Genomic DNA, 20,762 nt, shown 5'->3' on the forward strand with positions numbered 1-20,762 from the left:
CTAGAATGGCTAACATGAAAAGAAAAATAAAACATACCAAGTGCTGGCAAAAAAGTAGAGCAACTAGAAAATCTCCCATGACCGCTCTGGACAACTGTTTGGCAATAGCTACCCAAGCTGAACATATATGCACGCCCAGAAAACCTGCTCCCAGGCATCTACCCAACAGAACGTGCATGAGATAATGTGCTCTGAAAGACTTGCACAAGGATGTTCACAGCAATAATTCTCATAATAGACAAACTCTGGAACTACCCAAACGCCCCAGTAGTGGAAGGGATGTTTTTAAAAAGTAGTATATTCACACAATGGAATTCTATATAGCAATGAGAATCGAACCATGTCAACTACACACAATAATATTAATGAATCTCATAAACATTGTCTGGCCGAGTGCAGTGGCTCACACCTATAATCCCAGCACTTTGGGAGGCCAAGGCGGGCATATCACTTGACGTCAGGAGTTCGAGACCAGCCTGGCCAACATGGTGAAATCCCGTCTCTACTAAAAATAGAAAAATGAGCTGGGCATGGTGGTGCGCACCTGTAATCCCAGCTACTCGGGAGGCTGAGGCAGGAGAATTGCTTGAACCCAGGAGGTGGAGGTTGCAGTGAGTTGAAATCACGCCATTGCACTCCTGTCTGGGTGACAGAGCGAGACTCCATTTCAAAAAAACAAAACAAAACAAATTGTGTAAAGTGAGGAAACCAGACATACAATACAAAATGTTCAAAAATAGGCAAAAGTAATCCATATTGTTAGAAATTAGGATGTGGTAACCCTTGGAGAGTGACAGTGATTGGAAGGGGGCATGAGGGGGCTCCCAAGATGCCAGTCATATACTGTTTCTTCATCTCAGTGCTGATTACATGTGTGCGTTCAGTTTGTGAACATTCATCAGACAGAACACTTACAACCTCTATACTTTTTTTTTTTTGAGACGGAATCTTGCTCTGTTGCCCAGGCTGGAGTGCAGTGGCGTGATCTTGGCTCACTGCAACCTCCACCTCCTGGGTTCAAGCAATTCTCCTGCCTCAGCCTCCTGAGTAGCTGGGATTACAGGCGTGTGCCACTACACTCAGCTAATTTTTGTATTTTTGGTAGAGATGGGGTTTCACCATGTTGGCCAGGCTGGTCTCGAACTCCTGATCTGAAGTCATCCACCCACCTCGGCCTCCCAAAGTGCTGGGATTACAGGCATGAGGCACCGTACACGGCCACAACTTGTATACTTTTGATAAGCCCATTATACTTCCATAAAAAATAAGAAATAGAGAAAAAAGGAGGCCGGGCACCGTGGCTCATGCCTGTAATCCCAGCACTTTGGGAAGCTGAGACGGACGGATCACCTGAGGTCAGGAGTTCAAGACCAGCCTGGTCAACCTGGTGAAACCCTGTCTCTACTAAAAACACAAAAATTAGCCGGGTGTGGTGGCGCGTGCCTACAATTCCAGCTACTCGGGAGGCTGAGGCAGAAGAATTGCTTGAACTGAGGAGGTGGAGGTTGCAGTGAGCCGAAGAGTCACCATTGCACTCTAGCCTGGGTGACAAGAGCGAAACTCCGTCTCAACAAAAGAAAAAAAAAAAAGAAAGAAAGAAAAACAGATTTAAGTAAATTATTTAGGTCCTGCCCTGGTATATTGGCAGAGCAGGACTAACCCAGGTGTGTCATATGCAAAGCCCAAAACTTCACCCATTGAGCCTCTGGGTACCCCAGGGTACAGAGGACCTGAACAGTGGCTCCTTCCAGAAAGAAGTCTGAGTCTCCTGGGGCAGCCTATACCCCCAGCCCTCCACCATGCACCCTGTCATTGCTTCCATTGCATTGTTTGCTAGATAATGTCTCCAGTTTGGCCACTCACCTCCAATGATTATTTACTGAGTGCCTACCAATGTGCCAGGCACGATTCTAGGCACTTGGCATATATCAGTGAAGCAAACATGCTGCAGTCTCACATTTCAACTAGCAAAGGTTTACTTTGTTAGGTTGTTTCATCATCACCTTGACTACAGCATGTTTAAAATGGAACTAAGCATCTGAGCATTTCTTCCCTAAAATGGGCAGCATGAAAAAGGGTGGGGGATTTAGAGGCCAATGGCCACACTCTGAACCCTGGTTTTGTCATTGACTGGTTGTGTGTAAGGCTGAAGTCAAATGAACTTCTCTGAGCCTCAGTTTTCTCATGTGTAAAACAGGAATAACAGGTAGAATAGCTAATGAATCTAGTTCCACTCCACTTCTGCCCAGCTGGGTTTCTCCCGATGATATAATTTGTTAAAAAATCATATAAGCTCTTTGTGCCTCAGTTTCTCTAACCACTGAAATAGAAACAATAGTAACTCACCTTCATAGGGTTGTTGTGAGAGTTAAATGAATCAATATATGTGAAATGGCACAAAGCAAATGGTTAGCAAGTGTGAGCTATTATTATTAGCTCACAGGGCCAAGCATAGTGGCTCATGCCTGTAATCCCAGCACTTTGAGAGGCTGAGGCAGGAAGATTGCTTGAAGCCAGGAGTTTGAGACCTGCCTGGGCAATAAAGGGGGACCCTGTCTCTCTCTCTCTCTTTTTTTTTTTTTTTTTGAGATGGAGTCTCACTCTGTCACCCAGGCTGGAGTGCAGTGGTGCGATCTTGGCTCACTGCAACCTCTACCTTTCAGGTCCAAGCAATTCTCTGCCTCAGCCTCCTGAGTAGCTGGGATTACAGGTGCCCGCAACCATGCCTGGCTAATTTTTTGTATTATTAGTAGAGACAGGGTTTCACCATGTTGGCCAGGTTGGTCTTAAACTCCTGACCTCATGATCCACCCACCTCGGCCTCCCAAAGTGCTGGGATTACTGGCGTGAGCCACCGTGCCTGGCCACCTCAGTTCGTTTATCTGTAAAATGGAGATGGGTCAAGTCATACCTTCATAGGACTGTGGTGAGGGCTGAGTGAGATGCTTCCACAGCCCTGAGCACAGTGCTAGCCTCCCAGGAGCCACTGACATTGCTCCTGACCAACTGTTCATGCCATGACGCTCCAGGATGCAGAACCCCTAGCAGCAGCTCTTTCCAAAGCTGGTGATACTACTCCAAACCAAACCCCTAATCCTGTCCCACAGGCCCCAGAGTCCCAGCTTTTGGCTCCCCACTCACTGCTTCCTTCCTGCCTTGGACATAGGCTTTGGAGCCAGAAAGACATGTAGGTATAAATCTCAGTCCAATCACTTAGTAGCTGAGTGAGGTGGGTCAAGTCACTCAACTTCTCTGTGCCATCATCTGCTAAATAAATAAAATGGAAGGCCAAGCATAGTGGCTCATGCCTGTAATCCCAGCACATTGGGAGGCTGAAGCAGGAGGATTGCTTGAGGCCAGGAGTTTGAGATCAGCCTGGGCAACATAGTGTGAGACCCCATCTCTATAAAAATAGTAATTTTAAAAAATTAGCTGGATGTGGGCTGAGCGTGGTGGCTTACGCTTGTAATCCCAACGCTTTGGGAGGTCAAGGCGGGTGGATCACCTGTCTGAGGTCAGGAGTTCAAGACCAGCCTGGCCAACATGGTGAAACCCCATTTCTACTAAAAATACAAAAATTAGCCAGGTGTGGTGGTATGCACCTGTAATCCCAGCTACTCGGGAGGCTGAGGCAAGAGAATCACTTGAACCCGGGAGGTGGAGGTTGCAGTGAGCTGAGATCACACCACTGCATTCCAGCCTGGGTGCCAAGAGCCAAACTCTGTCCCCCCGAAAAAAAATTAGCTGTATGTGGCATGAACCTGTAATTCTAGCTACACGGAAGACTGAGGCAGGAAGTCAAGGTGGTGATGAAACAACCTAACAAGAGAGATAACTACTACAGTTGAAGGGAAAGTTTAGGAGATCAAGGTTGCAGTGAGGTATGACCGTGCCACTGCATTTCAGCCTGGGTGACACAGCGAGGCTGTCTCTCTAAAAAAATTTTTAAAGTTAAAATAAATAGGCTGGACGTGGTGGCTCACGCCTGTAATCCCTGCACTTTGGGATGCCGAGGCGGGCAGATCACCTGAGGTCAGGAGTTTGAGACCAGCCTGGCCAACACGGTGAAACCCAGTCTCTACTAAAAATACAAAAAATTAGCCGGGCATGGTGGCGCGTGCCTGTAATCCCAGCTACTCGGGAGGCTGAGGCAGGAAGAATCGCTTGAACCCAGGAGGTGGAGGTTGAAGTGATCCGAAATCGCGCCATTGCACTCCAGCCTGGGTGACAGAGCAAGACTGTCTCAAAAAAATAAAATAAAATGGAACATCACTGAGTCCATCTCAGGGGGCTGCTGGAAGGACTAGGTGAGAATTCACCAAGTGGCTTTAGCAAAGTGGCTAACAGTTGACAAGGACTTAACAAATATCAGCCATTATTATGACTTTTGTTTCCACAAAACACTGCATTCCAAACAAACAACGGAGTTATGAAGAAAACTTCAGAACACAGCACATCTGTGAGTGAAGGACAGCCACAGACCCTCTCCAGCACTGAGAGAAGTTACTGGAATCCTCAGTGGAATCCCACAGGTCCTCCTCAGGGGAGAGGGGAACCCAAGCCTCTCCCCAGGACAGGGAGGGAGCTGCTAAGCATGTTCTGGCCTCCAGCAGCCAGGCTTCTTTCTCTCCAGCACTCTGCAGAAGAGCAAATGAAGCTCTGTACCCCGGCTTCCTGAGGCTGCCAGGAGCCAGGGGAGGCAGAGCACTGTGTCATGCTGGAGCAAGGGTCCACCTGGTGCTAAATCAAAGTCGCCAGAGTTGGGACAAAGGAGGCTCTGCAGGGGCTGCACCCTGCATGGGGGAAGACAAGCAGCTCTCCCATTGCTGATTCTCAGACCAGACAGTGCTGACCAATCACCGCCCCAGACTCAGCTTCAGAATCCTCCTCAACCTGCTCCTCCCCGCAGCCACTACCGACGGCAGCTTGTTAGCACCTGGAGCAAGTCCACTCTCCATTCCTGACCAAGAGACTCAAGTCTCTTCAGTTTCAATAGAGAAAAGTGACTTACAAAGTGTGCTGACATTCCTAGTCTCACTCAATCACAGAGACTGCTCTGGGCTAGGCTAGGGGATCTGTGCCTGTGAGCTACAGATGGGAAAGCGAGTTCACTCCAATAATAGAAAGTGGGGCTGAAACCAGGACCCTTGTCTTCCAGGGCACTCATTTGTTCACTCTTTCACACATGGGCACCTACTATGTGCAAGTTACTGTACAAGGCCTGGGGGTGGCAGGGATGGTAAGGGGCAAATTCATAGAAATGAGTCAAAGATATTGGTTTTGTTCACCCTGTGCCTGCCTGACATACTGTGGATGTTCAAAAAATATTTGTTGTAGAAAAGAAGAAAGAAGGGAGTGATGATAAGTGATGTTATCCCTGCCCTCAGGGAATCTAAGATCTACTCCAGGGCTGTTTCTGCTATGCCAGGCTCTTCCCCAAGTAAAAAGGTGCCCTTATGCTAGCAAGGCCCTCCTGCTGCCTTCCAGGCAGAAACCAAAGCTCTGAGGATGTGAAAATGAGAGGAAAAGCAAGGCTACTCGTCACTGAATGGCTGTGAGGGCAAAGGAATTTCCCCACCCTAAGACAGCTCTTGCAGACGAGCAGGCAGGCCTTTTGCAGTCAGAGCCTGAAAGGCTGGGGCTGTGGAAGTTCCCCAGGGCTGGCTGCGGGCTGCTGAGAAGGCCCTGACTGCCCTCTGCCCTTCTACTGTTGTCACCTGCAGAGGAGACAGCTGCAGAACTGCAGTCTCCCCGCCTCTAAGGCCAGCTCAAGGTCAGCCACAGCTCCCAGGCCTCGAGTGCTGGGTCACTATAATCCTCCCAGACCACTTCTGTCCATCTCTGGGGTTCATGGAGCCTTTACCACATACCAGGCTTAGTGCTAGGCCTGTGGATACAGGAAGAGCCTGCCTGAGGGCAGAGTCAGACAGAAGTGGATAGAGTCCTCCTACAAGGCAGTGCCTCTGTGTGGTGACTCTGGGCCTGCCTGATCTTATTTTGAATGCTGGCATGGCCAATTGTCAGCCTGTGACCTTAAGAAGCTGGTCAATCTCTGAGCCTGTTTCCTCACCTGTAGAATGGGTGGGTAATGATGACATCAACCTTGTAAAATTTTACACAAATCAGAAATAACATAATATCGGCCGGGCGCGGTGGCTCACGCTTGTAATCCCAGCACTTTGGGAGGCCGAGGTGGGCGGATCACGAGGTCAGGAGATCGAGACCACGGTGAAACCCCATCTCTACTAAAAATACAAAAAAATTAGCCGGGCGTGGTGGCGGGCACCTGTAGTCCCAGCTACTCGGAGAGGCTGAGGCAGGAGAATGGCGTGAGCCCGGGAGGCGGAGCTTGCAGTGAGCCGAGATCGCGCCACTGCACTCCAGCCTGGGTGACAGAGCAAGACTCCATCTCAAAAACAAAAAAAAAGAAATAACATAATATCAAGATCTGACCTAAATAGCTATTCAATTAATGACATTACTGGTGTCTATACTCAATGCCTCAAGAACACAGAGGGAAATATGTGGAGTGGAAGCAGGAAGCAGCATTCAAAAAGGCAACAGGCCGAGTGCAGTGGCTCATGAGTGTAATCCCAACACTTTGGGAGGGTTAGGCTGGAGGACTGCTTGAGTCCAGGAGTTTGAGACCAGCTTGGGCAACACAGCAAGACCCTGTTTCTACAAAAAAAAATTGAAAAAGAAAGGAAGGGGCCGGGCACAGTGGCTCACACCTGTAATTCCAGCACTTTGAGAGGCCGAGGCGGGCGGATCACCCGAGGTCGGGAGTTCGAGACCAGCTGGACTAACATGGAGAAACCCCGTCTCTACTAAAAATACAAAATTATGGTGGTGCATGCCCATAATCCCAGCTACTCAGGAGGCTGAGGCAGGAGAATCGCTTGAACCCGAGAGGCAGAGGTTGTGGTGAGCCGAGATCTCACCACTGCACTCCAGCCTGGGCAACAAGAGCAAAACCCTGTCTTAAAAAAAAAAAAAAAAAAAAAGCAAGCAACAAAAGAATTCGCAGCAAAGCTGAATCAGAAAGAATGAGCACTCTGACTCACCACAGCAGGCGGGGACAGCACAAGCACAAGCAAACGCACTGAGACATCTAGTGCACAGTGTGACTGGGGGCGCCAGGGACCGGTAGGAGAGGAGCGGTGGCGGGGCTAGGCTGCAGCTTGCCTTAATCTCATGAGTGAGTTTTCAAGAAGATAGAAGAGGGGCCAGGCACGGTGGATCATGCCTGTAATCCCAGCACTTTGGGAGGCTGAGGCAGGTGGATCACCTGAGGTCAGAAGTTCAAGACCAGCCTGGCCAACATGGAGAAACCCCATCTCTACTAAAGATACAAAAATTAGCCAGGCATGGTGGTGCATGCCTGTAATCGCAGCTACTTGGGAGGCTGAGGCAGGAGAGTCGCTTGAACCCAGGAGGTGGAGGCTGCAGTAAACTGAGATCATGCCATTGCACTCCAGCCTGGGTGACAGAGCGAGACTCTGTCTCAAAAAAAAAAAAAAAAAAAAAATATATATATATATATATATATATAAAGTATTAAATATGTTAACTATATTATACATATTAAATATATGTTAAATACATATGCATATTAAATATAGATGTAAAATGTATATTATACATATTAAATATATGTTGAATATATTATACATATTAAATATGTTAAATATACATTATACATATGTATTAAATATATAAATGTGTGTATATATATATATATATATATATTTTTTTTTTTTTTTTTTGAGACAGTGTCTCACTCTGTTGCCCAGGCTGGAGTGCAGTGGCACCATCTCGGCTCACTGCAAGCTCCGCCTCCTGGGTTCATGCCATTCTCCTGCCTCAGCCTCCCGAGTAGCTGGGACTATAGGCGGCCACCACCACACCCGGCTAATTTTTTTTGTATTTTTTTTAGTAGAGACGGGGCTTCACCTTGTTAGCCAGGATGGTCTCAATCTCCTGACCTTGTGATCCACCTGCACCTGCCTCAGCCTCCCAAAGTGCTGGGATTACAGGCATGAGCCACCGCGCCCAGCCGCATTTAATATATATTTAATGTATATGAAATATATATCTTATACATATATATTTAAAGATGAGCCATTTAGAGGAAAATACTAAAGAAATGAAGGTACAGCCAGATGCGTTGGCTCATGCCTGTAATCCCAGCACTTTGGGAGGCTGAGACGGGCGGATCACGAGGTCAGGAGATCGAGACCATCCTGGCTAACACGGTGAAACCCTGTCTCTACTAAAAATACAAAAAACTAGCTGGGTATGGTGGCGGGCGCCTGTAGTCCCAGCTACTCGGGAGGCTGAGGCAGGAGAATGGCATGAACTCGGGAGGCGGACATTGCAGTGAGCCGAGATTGTGCCACTGCACTCAAGCCTGGGCAACGGAGCAAGACTCCGTCTCAAAAAAACAAAAAAAAAAGAAATGAAGGTACAAGGCAAGATGCAGAAGGAAAAATCACAAAGGTTGGACTTGTATCACCGATATGCAGGAAGCAGTGCTGAGGGCACCAGAGAGTCACCCAAATTCTGTGGGGTTTGTGGGGGGACAGGGCAGGGGTAGGGAGAACAAATTTGGGATCTTGGAGAGATAACTACAATTGAAGGGAAAGGCCCAGTCGGGGCCTGTTCTGCAGAGCCCTGAGCCAGTTCAGGTGGAACACGAGGCAGGTCTGTCCAGGGGAAGTAGGCAGAGACGTCCTGGAGACAAAGAAGATGGGGTCTGGGAGCTGGTGTATGGCAGTGGAGAGAGAAGCAGCCTCTGCGTCCATCATGTGAACTGCAACTGGGTCTAAGTGAGCATCTGTCACTTGGATTCGGATGTCTCTATCGCCTCCCATCAGACCAGGAGCTTCTGGGAGCAATATTCTTCTTCCCAACTGCCTAGAGCCTGCAGGGTGGGCCAGCTGCACAGCCCACCAGCCGGCAAGACAGGATCTCAGATGAGGGTGACCGAGTGCCCTGATTTTCCTGGGATTGAGTGGTTTCCTAAGACAGGAGACTTTCCAGGTGGTCCTGGGTAAACTGGGAGGAGCTGGTCACTCTACCTCAGACTGTCCCCACAGGGCAGGAGCCCTGGGCCAGACCTGTTGGGCTGGAGTTGCTAGGCTGGGGTGCCAAAGGGAAAAGCCTAGACTGTCTACATGAGCCTAGGACCAGGTAATCAGTTCATGCTCACATGAACAGCACCACCTGCCTCAAAGACAGCTCCCAACCTTCTGGAAAAGGTTCAGTGATCTTAGTCCTGATCATTTTCAGGGAAATATGTTTTCTGTGTTTTTTTTTTGTTTTTTGAGACAGAGTCTTGCTCTGTCGCCAGGCTGAAGTGCAGTGGCACAATCTTGGCTCACTGCAACCTCTGACTCCCTGGTTCAAGCGATTCTCCTGCCTCAGCCTCCTGAGTAGCTGGGATTACAGGCACGCGCCACCACGCCCAGCTAATTTTTGTATTTTTACTAGAGACAGGGTTTCACCATGTTGGCCAGGATGGTCTCAATCTCCTGACCTCATGATCCGCCCGCCTCGGCCTCCCAAAGTGCTGGCGTGAGCCACTGTGCCAGCCCTGGGAAATATGTTTTACTTTAGTTAGTTAGAAGTCTCCTGGTCACACCCGAATATTTGGCTTCAAGTTTGAGAATTCAAAGGCCTCCAAAATGCCACTTTTGCACTTTGCACCTGTTCCCAAAGAAAAGTCTTAGGGACATTCAGTGCCCTTCAAGATTGATTCACCCCATCCTTCCAACCGGAATATCCCTAATATCCCTAACTATCTGAAGTGCTCCTCATATTCCAGCCAACATGGCCTGCTCAGTGGCCCGTTCCCATCCCTCCTCCTTCCCTCTGCCACCCTCTCTTCCCTCAACTTCGTCTGCCTGAAGGGCTGCCTCCACACAGCTCCTGTGCTTGAATTCCACCCAAACTTAAAGGCTTAGCTCGAGCATCACTTCTCCAGGAAGCTTCTCCAGTCCCCCAGGCAGAAGATGCTCCTGACTCCTCTGACCCTCTTCTAAAGCCTGATCTCACTGGCAGTGGCTGGTCAGGGCTCCCACCTGTGGCCAACTCGTCTAGAACCCATGAGAGGAAGCTCCTATCAGATTCATTGTTGGCCCCCACCTGCCTTCACTCTGCTGTCAGGGGTCAGTGTACAGAATTAACACACAAATGAACAAACCCACGATGCCCAACTGGGAGATGTCCTGTTTCCTCACCTGTCACCCTGACAGAGCAAGGAGGGCCTTCACAGAAGCTCACCTATTCTTCAGTCATTCATTTACTCATTTAGCCAATGTCATTGAGCCTTCTACATGGCGACAAGGTGAACAAGATGCTGGAATTCCATGCCCTCACAGGCCAGTGGAAAGGATAATTTTGTAATGACCACCGTTGCAGCACAGGTTCAGAGAAGGAAGGAGAAGGTGCTCTGGGAATGTGCCACGGAAGGCCTGGCCCAACTGGGGTCAAGAAGGCTTCCCAGAGCACACGAAACAAGTGGAGACAGAGGATGAAGGAGATGTGTCCCTGCTGCCATCTCAGAAGAGAAAGCAAGGGGTTTGGGAGTGAAAGGCACACACTCCGTCTCTGCTCCTTTATCCTGGCCCTGTGATCATCTGCCTCAGTTTCTCCATCAGTACAACTGGTTAACAGGGTCGCCCTCACTGGGCTGTTGTGAAGACTTGTGGGGATAATAGATGGAAAGCACTCAGCACACGGCCAAGCTCTCTCTAAGAGGGGGATTACTGCTGTCACTGTGATCCACGCAGCTCACAGGAGGCCGAGGATTCCAGGCAGCCAGACCTCTGGGTCCGGCTGAGCTGGACAATAATCCTGCCTCACGATTAGCCCTGACCTGAAGGGGAGGAAGAACAGGGCACAGCTGGGCCTCCCCAGCTGCCAGGTGGGCCAGCCCAGGTCAGACCACGGGATCCTGAAGGAGTGGCCAGGGACCCGGAGTTTGAGGGGGAAGGAAGCTGGATGTAGGTGAGAGGAGGTGGCGCCCGCAGGCGTGGCTGAGAATGGGCCTGGGCAGAGGAATGAGACAAAGAGCAGACAGAGCCCAGAGAACATCCTCTCCAGCTGCTCGCCCTCCCTCCCTCCCTCCCTCCCTCCCTCCCTCCCTCCCTGCTGCACAGAGTATTAGTGAAATGATTTCTATCGATGGATGCAACAGGGCTCTGACATTTACAGGCCACTAGATGTCTTCAGGGCCAGCTGGGTGTTTAAAAGCCTGTGTGAACACCATGCTGTTAGGGGAAGGAGCTAACCACGGACCGGAAACCCCCGAGGTGTGCAAGTAGCCACGTCACTTCTCAGCAGGAAGGAGCTGGGGTGCAGCACGCTGAGATTAGGGACCTGGCCCAGTACCCCGCCACCCCGGAACCCACACAGCAGTCTGAAAGGAATCAAGGGCCACCTGGGCTGCCTGGGAGCACAGGGTCTTTCCAGCCACTGCCGTTCCTCACACACGCCCAGGCTGTTTGCCACTCTGGGCTTTGGCTTTACTGTTCCCAGATCCCCGTATTTCTACCACACTCATCTCCAGTGCCGCCTCCTGCTAGAGGTCTCCCCTGACCACCTAACCTAAACTAGCCCACTCCCCAACACCTGCTGGGCTCTTCCCTAGATAACCCCACGGTCAAGCCCTCGTCTGTTCAGGCCGGTGCTTCTTTACTCAGATGTCACCTCCTTCACAAGATGTTCCCTGGCCACCCTATGTAAAATCACACACCCTCCCTGTAGCCTTCATCCTCCCTCCCTCCTTTCTTCTCTGTCTGATATCCTAGATATTTAATTATTTGTTATTTATCGTCTCTTTCCTCCTCCTCAACTGTCAAGCTCCATGAGGACAGGGATTATTGCCAGTTTTGTTCACTGCTGTATCACATCTAGAAAAGTGCCTGGCACATAGTAGGGGGTCAATAAATTTTTGAGGAGTGAATGAATAAGTGTATACGAATGTTTACAAGCAGGGGCTCTAGCCTGAGGTCTCATCCCAGCTCTTCTACTTTGTGATCTTGGACCCTCTTTTGCCTTGATTTAATTAATCAGTAAAAGGAGAATAACAACAGTACCTACCTCATAGGATTACTGGGGGATTAAATAAGATCATGCATATAAAGAGCTTAAAACAGTGCCTGGCCCCCAGGAACTACTCAGCTCCACGCTGGCTGCCATCAGGGCCTTTGCTGGCTGGCATTTCTTGCTTACTAATTTGCTCACTTGTTGATCATCTGTCTCCCTCTGTGCCAGTGTCAGCTCCAGCCTGCCTTGCTCACGACTGCATCCCCAGTTCCTAGTATAGTTCTGGAAGAAAAAACCAGGCCTCCTCCCAAGTCAGGGAATGTGGAGCTATGGAGACCCAGCTTCGGCTGGGAGTAGAAACCTCACCGATCTGTTTCTCCAGGGCGGCTGCTTCACAGACAGTGGCCCGGGGCAGGATCCCAGGGTCGGTGAAGCTTGTCTGCAGCAGGCAGCTCATGACGAAGAAGAAGAGGATGGCAGCGATGATGGGGATGGCAAGGGTCAGCTTGCGAGCCAGGTAGGGACAGCTAGAACGAGAGATGGAGAGAGATCAGCAGACATCCCAAGGGCTCCCTGAGGCACAGGGTTACAGCACCTGGCAGGCGCTGTCATTCCAGCAAACATCACCAAAATCTTGAATACAGCCTCGCTCTGAGGCAGAGGCATAGCTCCTTGGTGAGTGCAGCCACTCCCCAATAAGTACTGGGAACAGACATCACTAATTGATCCTTGTGATATACTTTCCTCCAGAGCACATGGCAGATGTGTCCAATAGATCCCAGCACTCCTAACCTCTGCATCCAGAGAATCCCTCTACACACAGAGCTTCAGGCAGACACTAGTGAAGTGGACTGTCACCTGAGACAAACCATCCTGCAGTGTTCATTCACTCATTCATTCACTCACTCAGTCCACAAATATTTACTGAGGTCTTCTCTGTGGCAGGCAACACCTTCAGTAAGCAGCAGGAATAATGATGATGAATAAGACAAGAGTCCCTCCCCCTTGTGGCTTATGGTCTAGTGGGGAAAACAGACATGTAAACAGGGAATTGCCACACAGGGCGATGTGTGCTTTAGTCGGGGAGGGGAACGCAGTAGCACACTCAGAAAAGGCAACCTGAAGGAGATAATCCTAAACTCCAAACTGAAGAATGAGTAGAGGGCTGGGGGAACTGCATGGTCCAGCCACTGTTACTGTGACCCAAGGGAAGCAGGTATCCCCAAGGCAGTGCTTTTAGGCCTCCTGACCCTGGCTGCCTCAGAGAATAGCCTGTGCCTGCTGAATGGTCGTGCCTCTGTCCCCCAGGCAGGCTGCCTACCACAGCCCTCTTCAAGCTCCTTCCTCCATCTTAGGGCTAGAACATTCTAGAAGTTCTGGACACTGGTGGGAGAATGGCTTCATGATAGTGAAGCTATCAGGGTTCTCTCTCTCTATGGCCAATCTTCTCTGTTGTCACCTCACTGTCCACCCAGAAACCAGAGCCACTTTTGGAAATGTCAATCAGATCATGTCATTTCCCTGCTTAAAACCTCCCAATTGCTTTCCATTATCGTTTGAATACAATCCAAACTCCCTACCATGGCCTTCTAGGCCAGGCACGATCTGGGCCTTACTGAGGACTTCAGCCTCATTCTACAAAACTCTCCTCTTGCTCCTGCTTCTCCCATCAGAATGGCCTCATGACAGTTCCTAGAACAAGCCTGGCTCTCTCCTACCTCAGGGCCTTTGCACTTGCTGTTCCTTTTCTCAGATTCTTCTTCCCTCCTCAGAAGGACCTACCTTGACAACTCTGTACACAGCGAACTTCCACACTCTTTCTTTCCTGCATAACATTTAGTATAGATTTCAGCTACTTGTCTATGTGATGGCTATTTTCTCACTAAAACATAAGCTTGGCCAGGCGCAGTGGCTCATGCCTGTAATCCCAGCACTTTGGAAGGCTGAGGTGGACGGATACCTGAGGTCAGGAGTTCGAGACCAGCCTGACCAATATGATGAAACCCCATCTCTAATAAAAACACAAAAACTAGCTGGGTGTGGTAGCATGCGTCTGTAATCCCAGCTACTCCAGAGGCTGAGACAGGAGAATCACTTGAACCCGGGAAGGCAGAGGTTGCAGTGAGCCGAGATTGTGCCATTGCACTCCAGCCTAGGCAACAAGAGCAAAACTCTGTCCCAAAAACAACAACAACAACAAACAAACACACAAAAAAATAAGCTCCTCTGTGGGTATAGACTGTGTTCTCCTGTTCAGCTTTATATTTCCAGCACGCTGCACAGCACCTGGCACCAAGGACGTACCCAGCAAATAACTGCTGCCAGGGGACAGAAAAATAGCTACCATCTTTTGAAGGCTTACTATGTGCCAGACACTGCCCTAATTAATAAACTACTATTAGTAACATCCAAAGTACACATAGTTACTATGGGCCAGGTACCCGGCTAAGCAGTTCCTGTGTACTTTCTCATCAAATCCTCACTGCGACCCTGGGAAGTTATGCTCCTCACTTTACAGATGAAGAAACTAGAGCTCAGAGAGCTTAAGTAACCTGCCCAAGGTCACGTGGCTCAGGAGTGCTAAAGTGGGACCCAAGCCAGGTCTGACTTTGAGGTTCACACTTTTAACCATCACCCCATAGCCAGAGTAGCACCTGATTGGGTAAGGAGATGACGGGGCCCTGGGAGGCCTGAGATCAGCCAAGCTTCCAGGAGTGGCATAGTAGGCACACACCTGTGGGCACCTGCATGCTGCTTCTGAAGTCTCCATCATCAGATGCTCTGGCCTTCAGAGAAGCCCTTCCCCTGAGGAGCAGACTGCCAAGGCCAAGGGCTCCCAGTGGGCCATACTCTGCTCCATACATCTCAATGGTTTCTGGGTCTGACCCTCAAACAGAACCAGTGGGCCCTCAGTGTCACCCACATGGCAATGAATCCGGTTCATATGCAACCAGACTTGTGTGGGGGGACAGAGAAGACTTGAAATCTAAGACTTGTAGAGTCTGCAGCAACCACCAAGTCCTAGCCTCCTGATTTGCCAGAGGCCAACAGCTCTCCCAGGCCCACAGCTAGGTTCAAGGTCATCTAGCCAGCCAATGACAGAACTAGGGTTTCCAGCCTCCCAGCAAATACACTGTCAATTCATTCATTCAATAAGTATTGAGCACCTACTGCATACCAGGTGCGAGTTCTAGGCACTAAGGGTGCAACAGAGGAGAATGTCCTGCTCTCATGGGCAAGGACAAGGAACTAACAAGTATACCATAATATGTCAGGTGGTGGCAAGTGCTTCAGAGAGCGATAAATGAGGGGAGAGGAGAGGTGCTGGAGGGGAGTGGTTTGCTACGCTGTGCGGATGGACAGGGGAGGCCTAATGTGAGAGAGTGAGCCATGAGACCACCTGCAGGAAGGGGATCCAAGCACTGGCCCAGAGGTAGGAGTGTGCACGGAGGATGACATGCCTGGAGGGAAGACAGGGACAGAAGAGAGCAGGGGGCAGAGGCCAGGGAGGATTCAGGCCTGACTTAGAATCAAAAGGGCACTCTGGCTGTTGTGTGGGGGCGAGAAGTAAGGCAGAAGTTGGAAGCCCTGCTGGAGGCCTGTGCAACCATCCACCAAGCCAAACAAAGAAGCAAAGCCATTCATAGCAGGAAAGGCTTAGAGAGCACCTTACCTTTTCCCAGAGCAATGGGGAGCATCCAGTCCAGACCCAGGTGAGCTCTCCGCCCAAACCCAAACTCTTCTGCCAATCTACCAGCCCAATGAGGACAAGCAGGGACAAACCGCAACATGGTTCACAAGCTCTCCCCAAACACAGAAGTCCTTGCTTCCTCCCTCGCTGGGGACAAAACAGTCACCAGTGAAGATACCCGGTCAACCCAGAGAAGATCCTGCTTCTAGTTCAGAAGTTAGGCCAGATATCACACTGCAGGGTCATGTGGGTCAACCACGGCAAGTACTGCTTCCTCCTGCCTTGGCTGCAGCCCTGGGTGTGGGGACTGAGAGGGCAGCCCAGGGGATACTGGAAAAGGCCAGCCCAGGGAAGTGGATCTGAAACTCAGCCCAGAGCTGAGCTCTGGGCCCCCCAGAGCTTCTGCTTGTAAATCATCCCTGAACTTTTTATCCACCCTACTCAGAAAAAAAAGGCAGAGTGTGTGGTTAAAGGGTGAAAGGAGAAGCTAATTTATAGGAAGTCTTCACTTTGCTTCAAGGGGAAACCCAAGGTTGCAGATACATGATCTGGCAGCTAGAAAGGGTACCTGGGGGCGGGTGTCTCTATGATAGCCTTACCGTGGCCACATGCCCTTGGGAAGTGTTTTTTGATAAAGACAACACAAGTACTAACAGCAGCCAACAATGTGTGCTTGTTACTGGGCTAAAAGCTTGCATGTGTGACCTCATGCCACCCTCAGGACAACTTTATGGGGTGGGTACTATTATAAATCCCATTTTAGTGATGAGAAAACTGGGGCACTGAGGGGGTAAAGTGACTGCCCTGAGGTCACGCAATTAGTGGGTGGTGGAGCTGGGATTTGAACCAGGTCTGTTACAGTTAACTACACTGTATAATTAAGAGGGACAACCACAAAGGATGGGGAGTTGGGAGGGGACAGCAGGGCTTATGAAGCAAGGGTGGGTGGGTGGGTGTGTGAGTGTGTGTGCAAGGAATCACAGCGCAGGTGGCTCAGAGGTGGGTGGAAAACTTCTAATACAAATATATGACCCTCCATCCATAAAATGGAGATTATGTGTGGGCCAATCCTGGGTCACTGGGGGACATGAAGAGGTCAAAAACCTATGGGGGCAAATATGACCTGCCACACGAAAGCACTCCGAACTCTTTCCTGAAAAACAACAAGGCACTGCAGCTGTTGCTGATGTGGAACAGGCCAGAGGGATGTCCCAGAATGTTGAGCAGGGAAAGAAAGCCAGGTGGTCAGGAGCGGGGCCAGGGGCCTGGGAGCCGGCTGGGTGGAGGTGGGCGGGAACTGAGGGAAGGATAGGAAGCTCTGAAGAACCTAAGGAAGCTGCTGGAGAAGGAAAGGCGGCCCGGCCCGACAGGCCCAAAGATTTTGAGAAAAGATGCCTTGGGGCCTGGGTTGTGCGTGGCTGAGGGGAAGCAAAAGCGGGGTTGGTGTCTGAGACTAGAGAAAAGGAAGGGACCCTGGAGGGACCCGGAGAGGGCAGAGAGGATGACTAGGATGTTTATGGTGGGTGTGCACAGCCAAAGGACACACAAGATCAAGAAGTGGTCAGGAAGGGATACAAGGGTCAGAAAGAACTTGGGGGGTTGGCAAGAGATGGTCCAGGGATGGGTGAGCAGGAGGGGTCTGTCCAAGGAGCCCTGGGGCAGGTTCTGAAAGGGCAGCGAGGATGGGGGCCCTGGAGGGTCATGGAGGGTGGTGTTCCTGGCAGTGGCAGGCAGACAGGTGCCAGGGTGGGGCCAGGGAGAATGGAGCGGCTGGGAGGGTGGAGGGCACCAGCGCGGATGGGGTACCCAAATGGACCAAGGAGGATGGGGCATCTGGCGGGGATGGGGGTGCACAGGGACCGGGGGGGGGGGGCAGACAACAGGCCCGAGGAGGATCCCAAAGGGGCTGGGAGGATGAGGACCAGGGAGGCGCAGGGGAAGGCACGGAGTGCCCAGCAGGGATTGGGAAGGTGGGGTACGCGGCAGGGGGCTGGGAGGGGTCGCCGCGGCAGCGGAACTCACTCGAAGACGAAGAAGAGGCCGGTGGTGGTGAGGATGAGCAGCAGCGTGAGCGCGAAGACGCCGCCGTGGCCGGCCAGCATGAGGCGGCCGCCGCAGTAGAAACGATTGCGACCCGGGAACACCTCCCACTTGCGCCGTGGGCGGCGGCCGAGGCTCCCGCTCCCGCTGCCGCTGCTGCTCCAGCGCGGCGGGGCGGGGGCGGCGGGCGGCGCGGGCCCGGGGCTCGGGGTCGGGGGCGCGGCGGGGCCGGGACGGCGCGCCCCCGGGGAGGCGGGCAGCGGGGCGGCCCCGGGGCTGATCTGCTGGTACTCGCAGTCCTTCATGCAGCCGGCCGCGGGCCTCGGCTCCGCGCCCCGCGGGCCGGCCGGGCCGCTCCGGGACCGGGCCGAGCAGCGGAGGTGGCAGCGGCGGCGCGCGCGCGGCGCTCTCTCGCTCACTCACTGGGGCGGCCCTGCCGCCGCTCCGCCCCCGGCCCGCCGCCGCCGCCCGCCACGGCCTCCCGCCGCAGCGCCCCCTCCGCCTGGGACCGGGATGACGCTTGGCCGGAGGCCCAGCCCTGACCCGCAGCGGGGCCCCGCAGGTCCCTGGCGCTCCCGGTCTCCCTTTTCCCTTCTGCACAAAGAGGGGGCCAGCAGACGCGCACTCGAGGGCTCTTTCTGTTCTGCAAGCAAGCTGTTTGTTGGGCGTCCACTGTGTACCAGGCACGGTGCCAAACGCCGAGATTCAGGTGGTGGACTTGGTGATCTACTTCTGGCAGTCTGTAATTCCCCAGGCTTCGTCCATCTCTGAGGGCCGAACTGACAGGCATTTGCAGAGGCAGGCAGGCGCGGGGAGGTGGGGCACACGATTTGCTTTGAAAGCCAGGACCTCTTCTACCTTGAAGTCCAGAGTGCCCACTGGAGGTGTGTGGCACACCCTCTGGCCTCTTTCACCAAGTTCTGTGTCCTGGGCCCAGGCCCAGATTTTCCTAGGTAGCACATAATGTAGAGGGGTCATGCCTGAGGGCCCCAGTGTTTTTTCAGGAATTCTGGGTGTGTTCATTTTCTACTGCCGTGTAACAAGTTACCACAAATTTAAGGCTTAAAGCAAACATTATCGGCTGGGCGTGGTGTCTCACGCCTGTAATCCCAGCACTTTGGGAGGCCGAGGTGGGTGGATCACAAGGTCAAGAGAGACCATCCTGGCCAACATGGTAAAACCCCATCTCTACTAAAAATAAAAAATTAGCTGGGCATGGTGGCATGGCGTCTATAGTCCCAGCTACTCGGGAGGCTGAGGCAGGAGAATTGCTTGAACCCGGGAGGTGGAGGTTGCAGTTAGCCGAGATTGTGCCATTGCACTCCAGCCTGGTGACAGAGCGAGACTCTGTCTCAAAAAAACAAAAACAAACATTATCTAACAGGTTCCAGGTCAGGAGCCCGAGAACAGCTTAGCTGGGTTCTCTGCTTAGTCTCACAAGGCTGCAATCAGGCTGCATTCTCATCTGGAGACTCAGCCGGGGAAGAATCCACTTGCAAGCCCATTTGGGTTATTGGCAGAATTAATTTCCTTGCGACTGTATAACTGAGGAGGGCCTGAGATTTTTGCTGGGTGTCCGCTGGAGGCCTCTCTCAGGATCCAAAAGCCACCTGCAGTTCCTAGAGATTATCACATTTCCTTGCCATGCAGGTTTCTCCTGCATAGCCACTTGGTTTCTTGAAACTGACAATGAGGGTCTCTAGCTCCAGACTATGAAGATAGAGTTTTATATAACTTACTATATATGTGACAGAGTGACATCCCATCATCATTGCCATCTCCTGTGGTTAAAAGCAAGGCACAGGAGCCATCTGCACTCAAGAAAAGGGAATCACACAAGGCGTAAATACCAGGAGGCAGGAATCATTGGGGGTCAGCTTAGGGTATGTCTGTCACACTGTGGTTACTGTAAAACCTAAGGAAAAGTGTAAGGAAAAAGAGAACTGGAGACTAGGAGAAAGTAAAAAAGGAAGTAAAAATATACAATGGGGAGGAGTAGGAAGCCAACAACAGTGACCTTAAGGATCAATAATTGATATATGTGCCAAAGGCTGCTCAGCCATGCCTTTGGTGCCACAGGCTCTCAATATGATGAGCCCCACCTTGAGCAAACCACATGGTGAGCTTCCTCCCTTTTTTCTCCTTGGCTGTGGAACAAAGTCACAAAACTAGACATACTGGTTCCAGTACAGATTCCTGTTGTCCCACCTTAACTGGGTCCTCTTGCAACTTGAAACCTTTTGTTTTTTCTCGTCACTTTATAGAAACCAAGGCAATCCTACTTGATTTTCAGTTTACCTCCTCTCTATCTCATAATTTCTCTTTATTTGCATTGATCCTTTCTTCTTATCTTAGAAGATGTGGGCCTCCTTCTGTCCATGGCCAACCCTCCACTCATATCCTTTTTTTATTTTATTTTTAATTTTTTTGAGATGGAGTTTCGCTCTTGTCACCCAGGCTGGAGTGCAATGGCATGATCTCGGCTCACTGCAACCTCTGCCTTCTGGGTTCAAGTGATTCTCCTGCCTCAGCCTCCCAAGTAGCTGGGATTACAGGCATGTGCCACCACGCCCGGCTAATTTTTGTATTTTTAGTAGAGACAGGGTTTCACCATGTTGGCCAGGTTGGTCTCGAACTCCTGACCTCAGTTGATCTGCCTGCTTCGGCCTCCTAAAGGGTTGGGATTACAGGTGTGAGCTACCGCGCCTGGCATCTTTTTTTTTTTTTTTTTTTAAGTAAGGCTGATGGAACTCCATTTTATTTATTTATTTAAGCCCAATAGAACTCCAAACTCATGTCCTCTCTCTCTTCCTGTTCATTGATACTGCAAACACATGCTCAATTCTGTATCAATTAAAAAGCAAGGCTGGGTGCAGTGCTCACATCTATAATGTCAGCATTTTGGGAGGCCAAGGTGGGAAGATTGCTTGAACTCAGAAGTTCAAGACCAGCCTCAGCAACATTGCGAGATGCCATCTCT

At 51.0% G+C, this 20,762-nt stretch overlaps 1 protein-coding gene across 3 annotated transcripts in view; it reads right to left on the reverse strand.

Moving 5' to 3' along the window:
• The window catches only part of ZDHHC18 (zinc finger DHHC-type palmitoyltransferase 18), a 32,464-nt gene extending 14,257 nt beyond the window's left edge, over window positions 1-18,207 (reverse strand). For 2 of the 3 annotated variants that reach the window (XM_055261192.2, XM_055261195.2), the window contains exons 1-2: window positions 17,765-18,203; window positions 12,418-12,578 (exon numbers count right to left, since the gene is read on the reverse strand). In XM_055261192.2, the coding sequence (XP_055117167.1) occupies window positions 12,418-12,578; window positions 17,765-18,087 (484 nt within the window). In that variant the 5' untranslated portion in view covers window positions 18,088-18,203. Of the gene's footprint in view, window positions 1-12,417; window positions 12,579-17,764 lie in introns of all 3 variants that reach the window. The other variant, XM_055261196.2, reaches the window with a different exon arrangement.
• Window positions 18,208-20,762: the final 2,555 nt, after the last annotated feature.

This window comes from Symphalangus syndactylus, chromosome 22, assembly GCF_028878055.3.
Source record: "Symphalangus syndactylus isolate Jambi chromosome 22, NHGRI_mSymSyn1-v2.1_pri, whole genome shotgun sequence".
Taxonomy (NCBI): Eukaryota; Metazoa; Chordata; class Mammalia; order Primates; family Hylobatidae; genus Symphalangus; species Symphalangus syndactylus.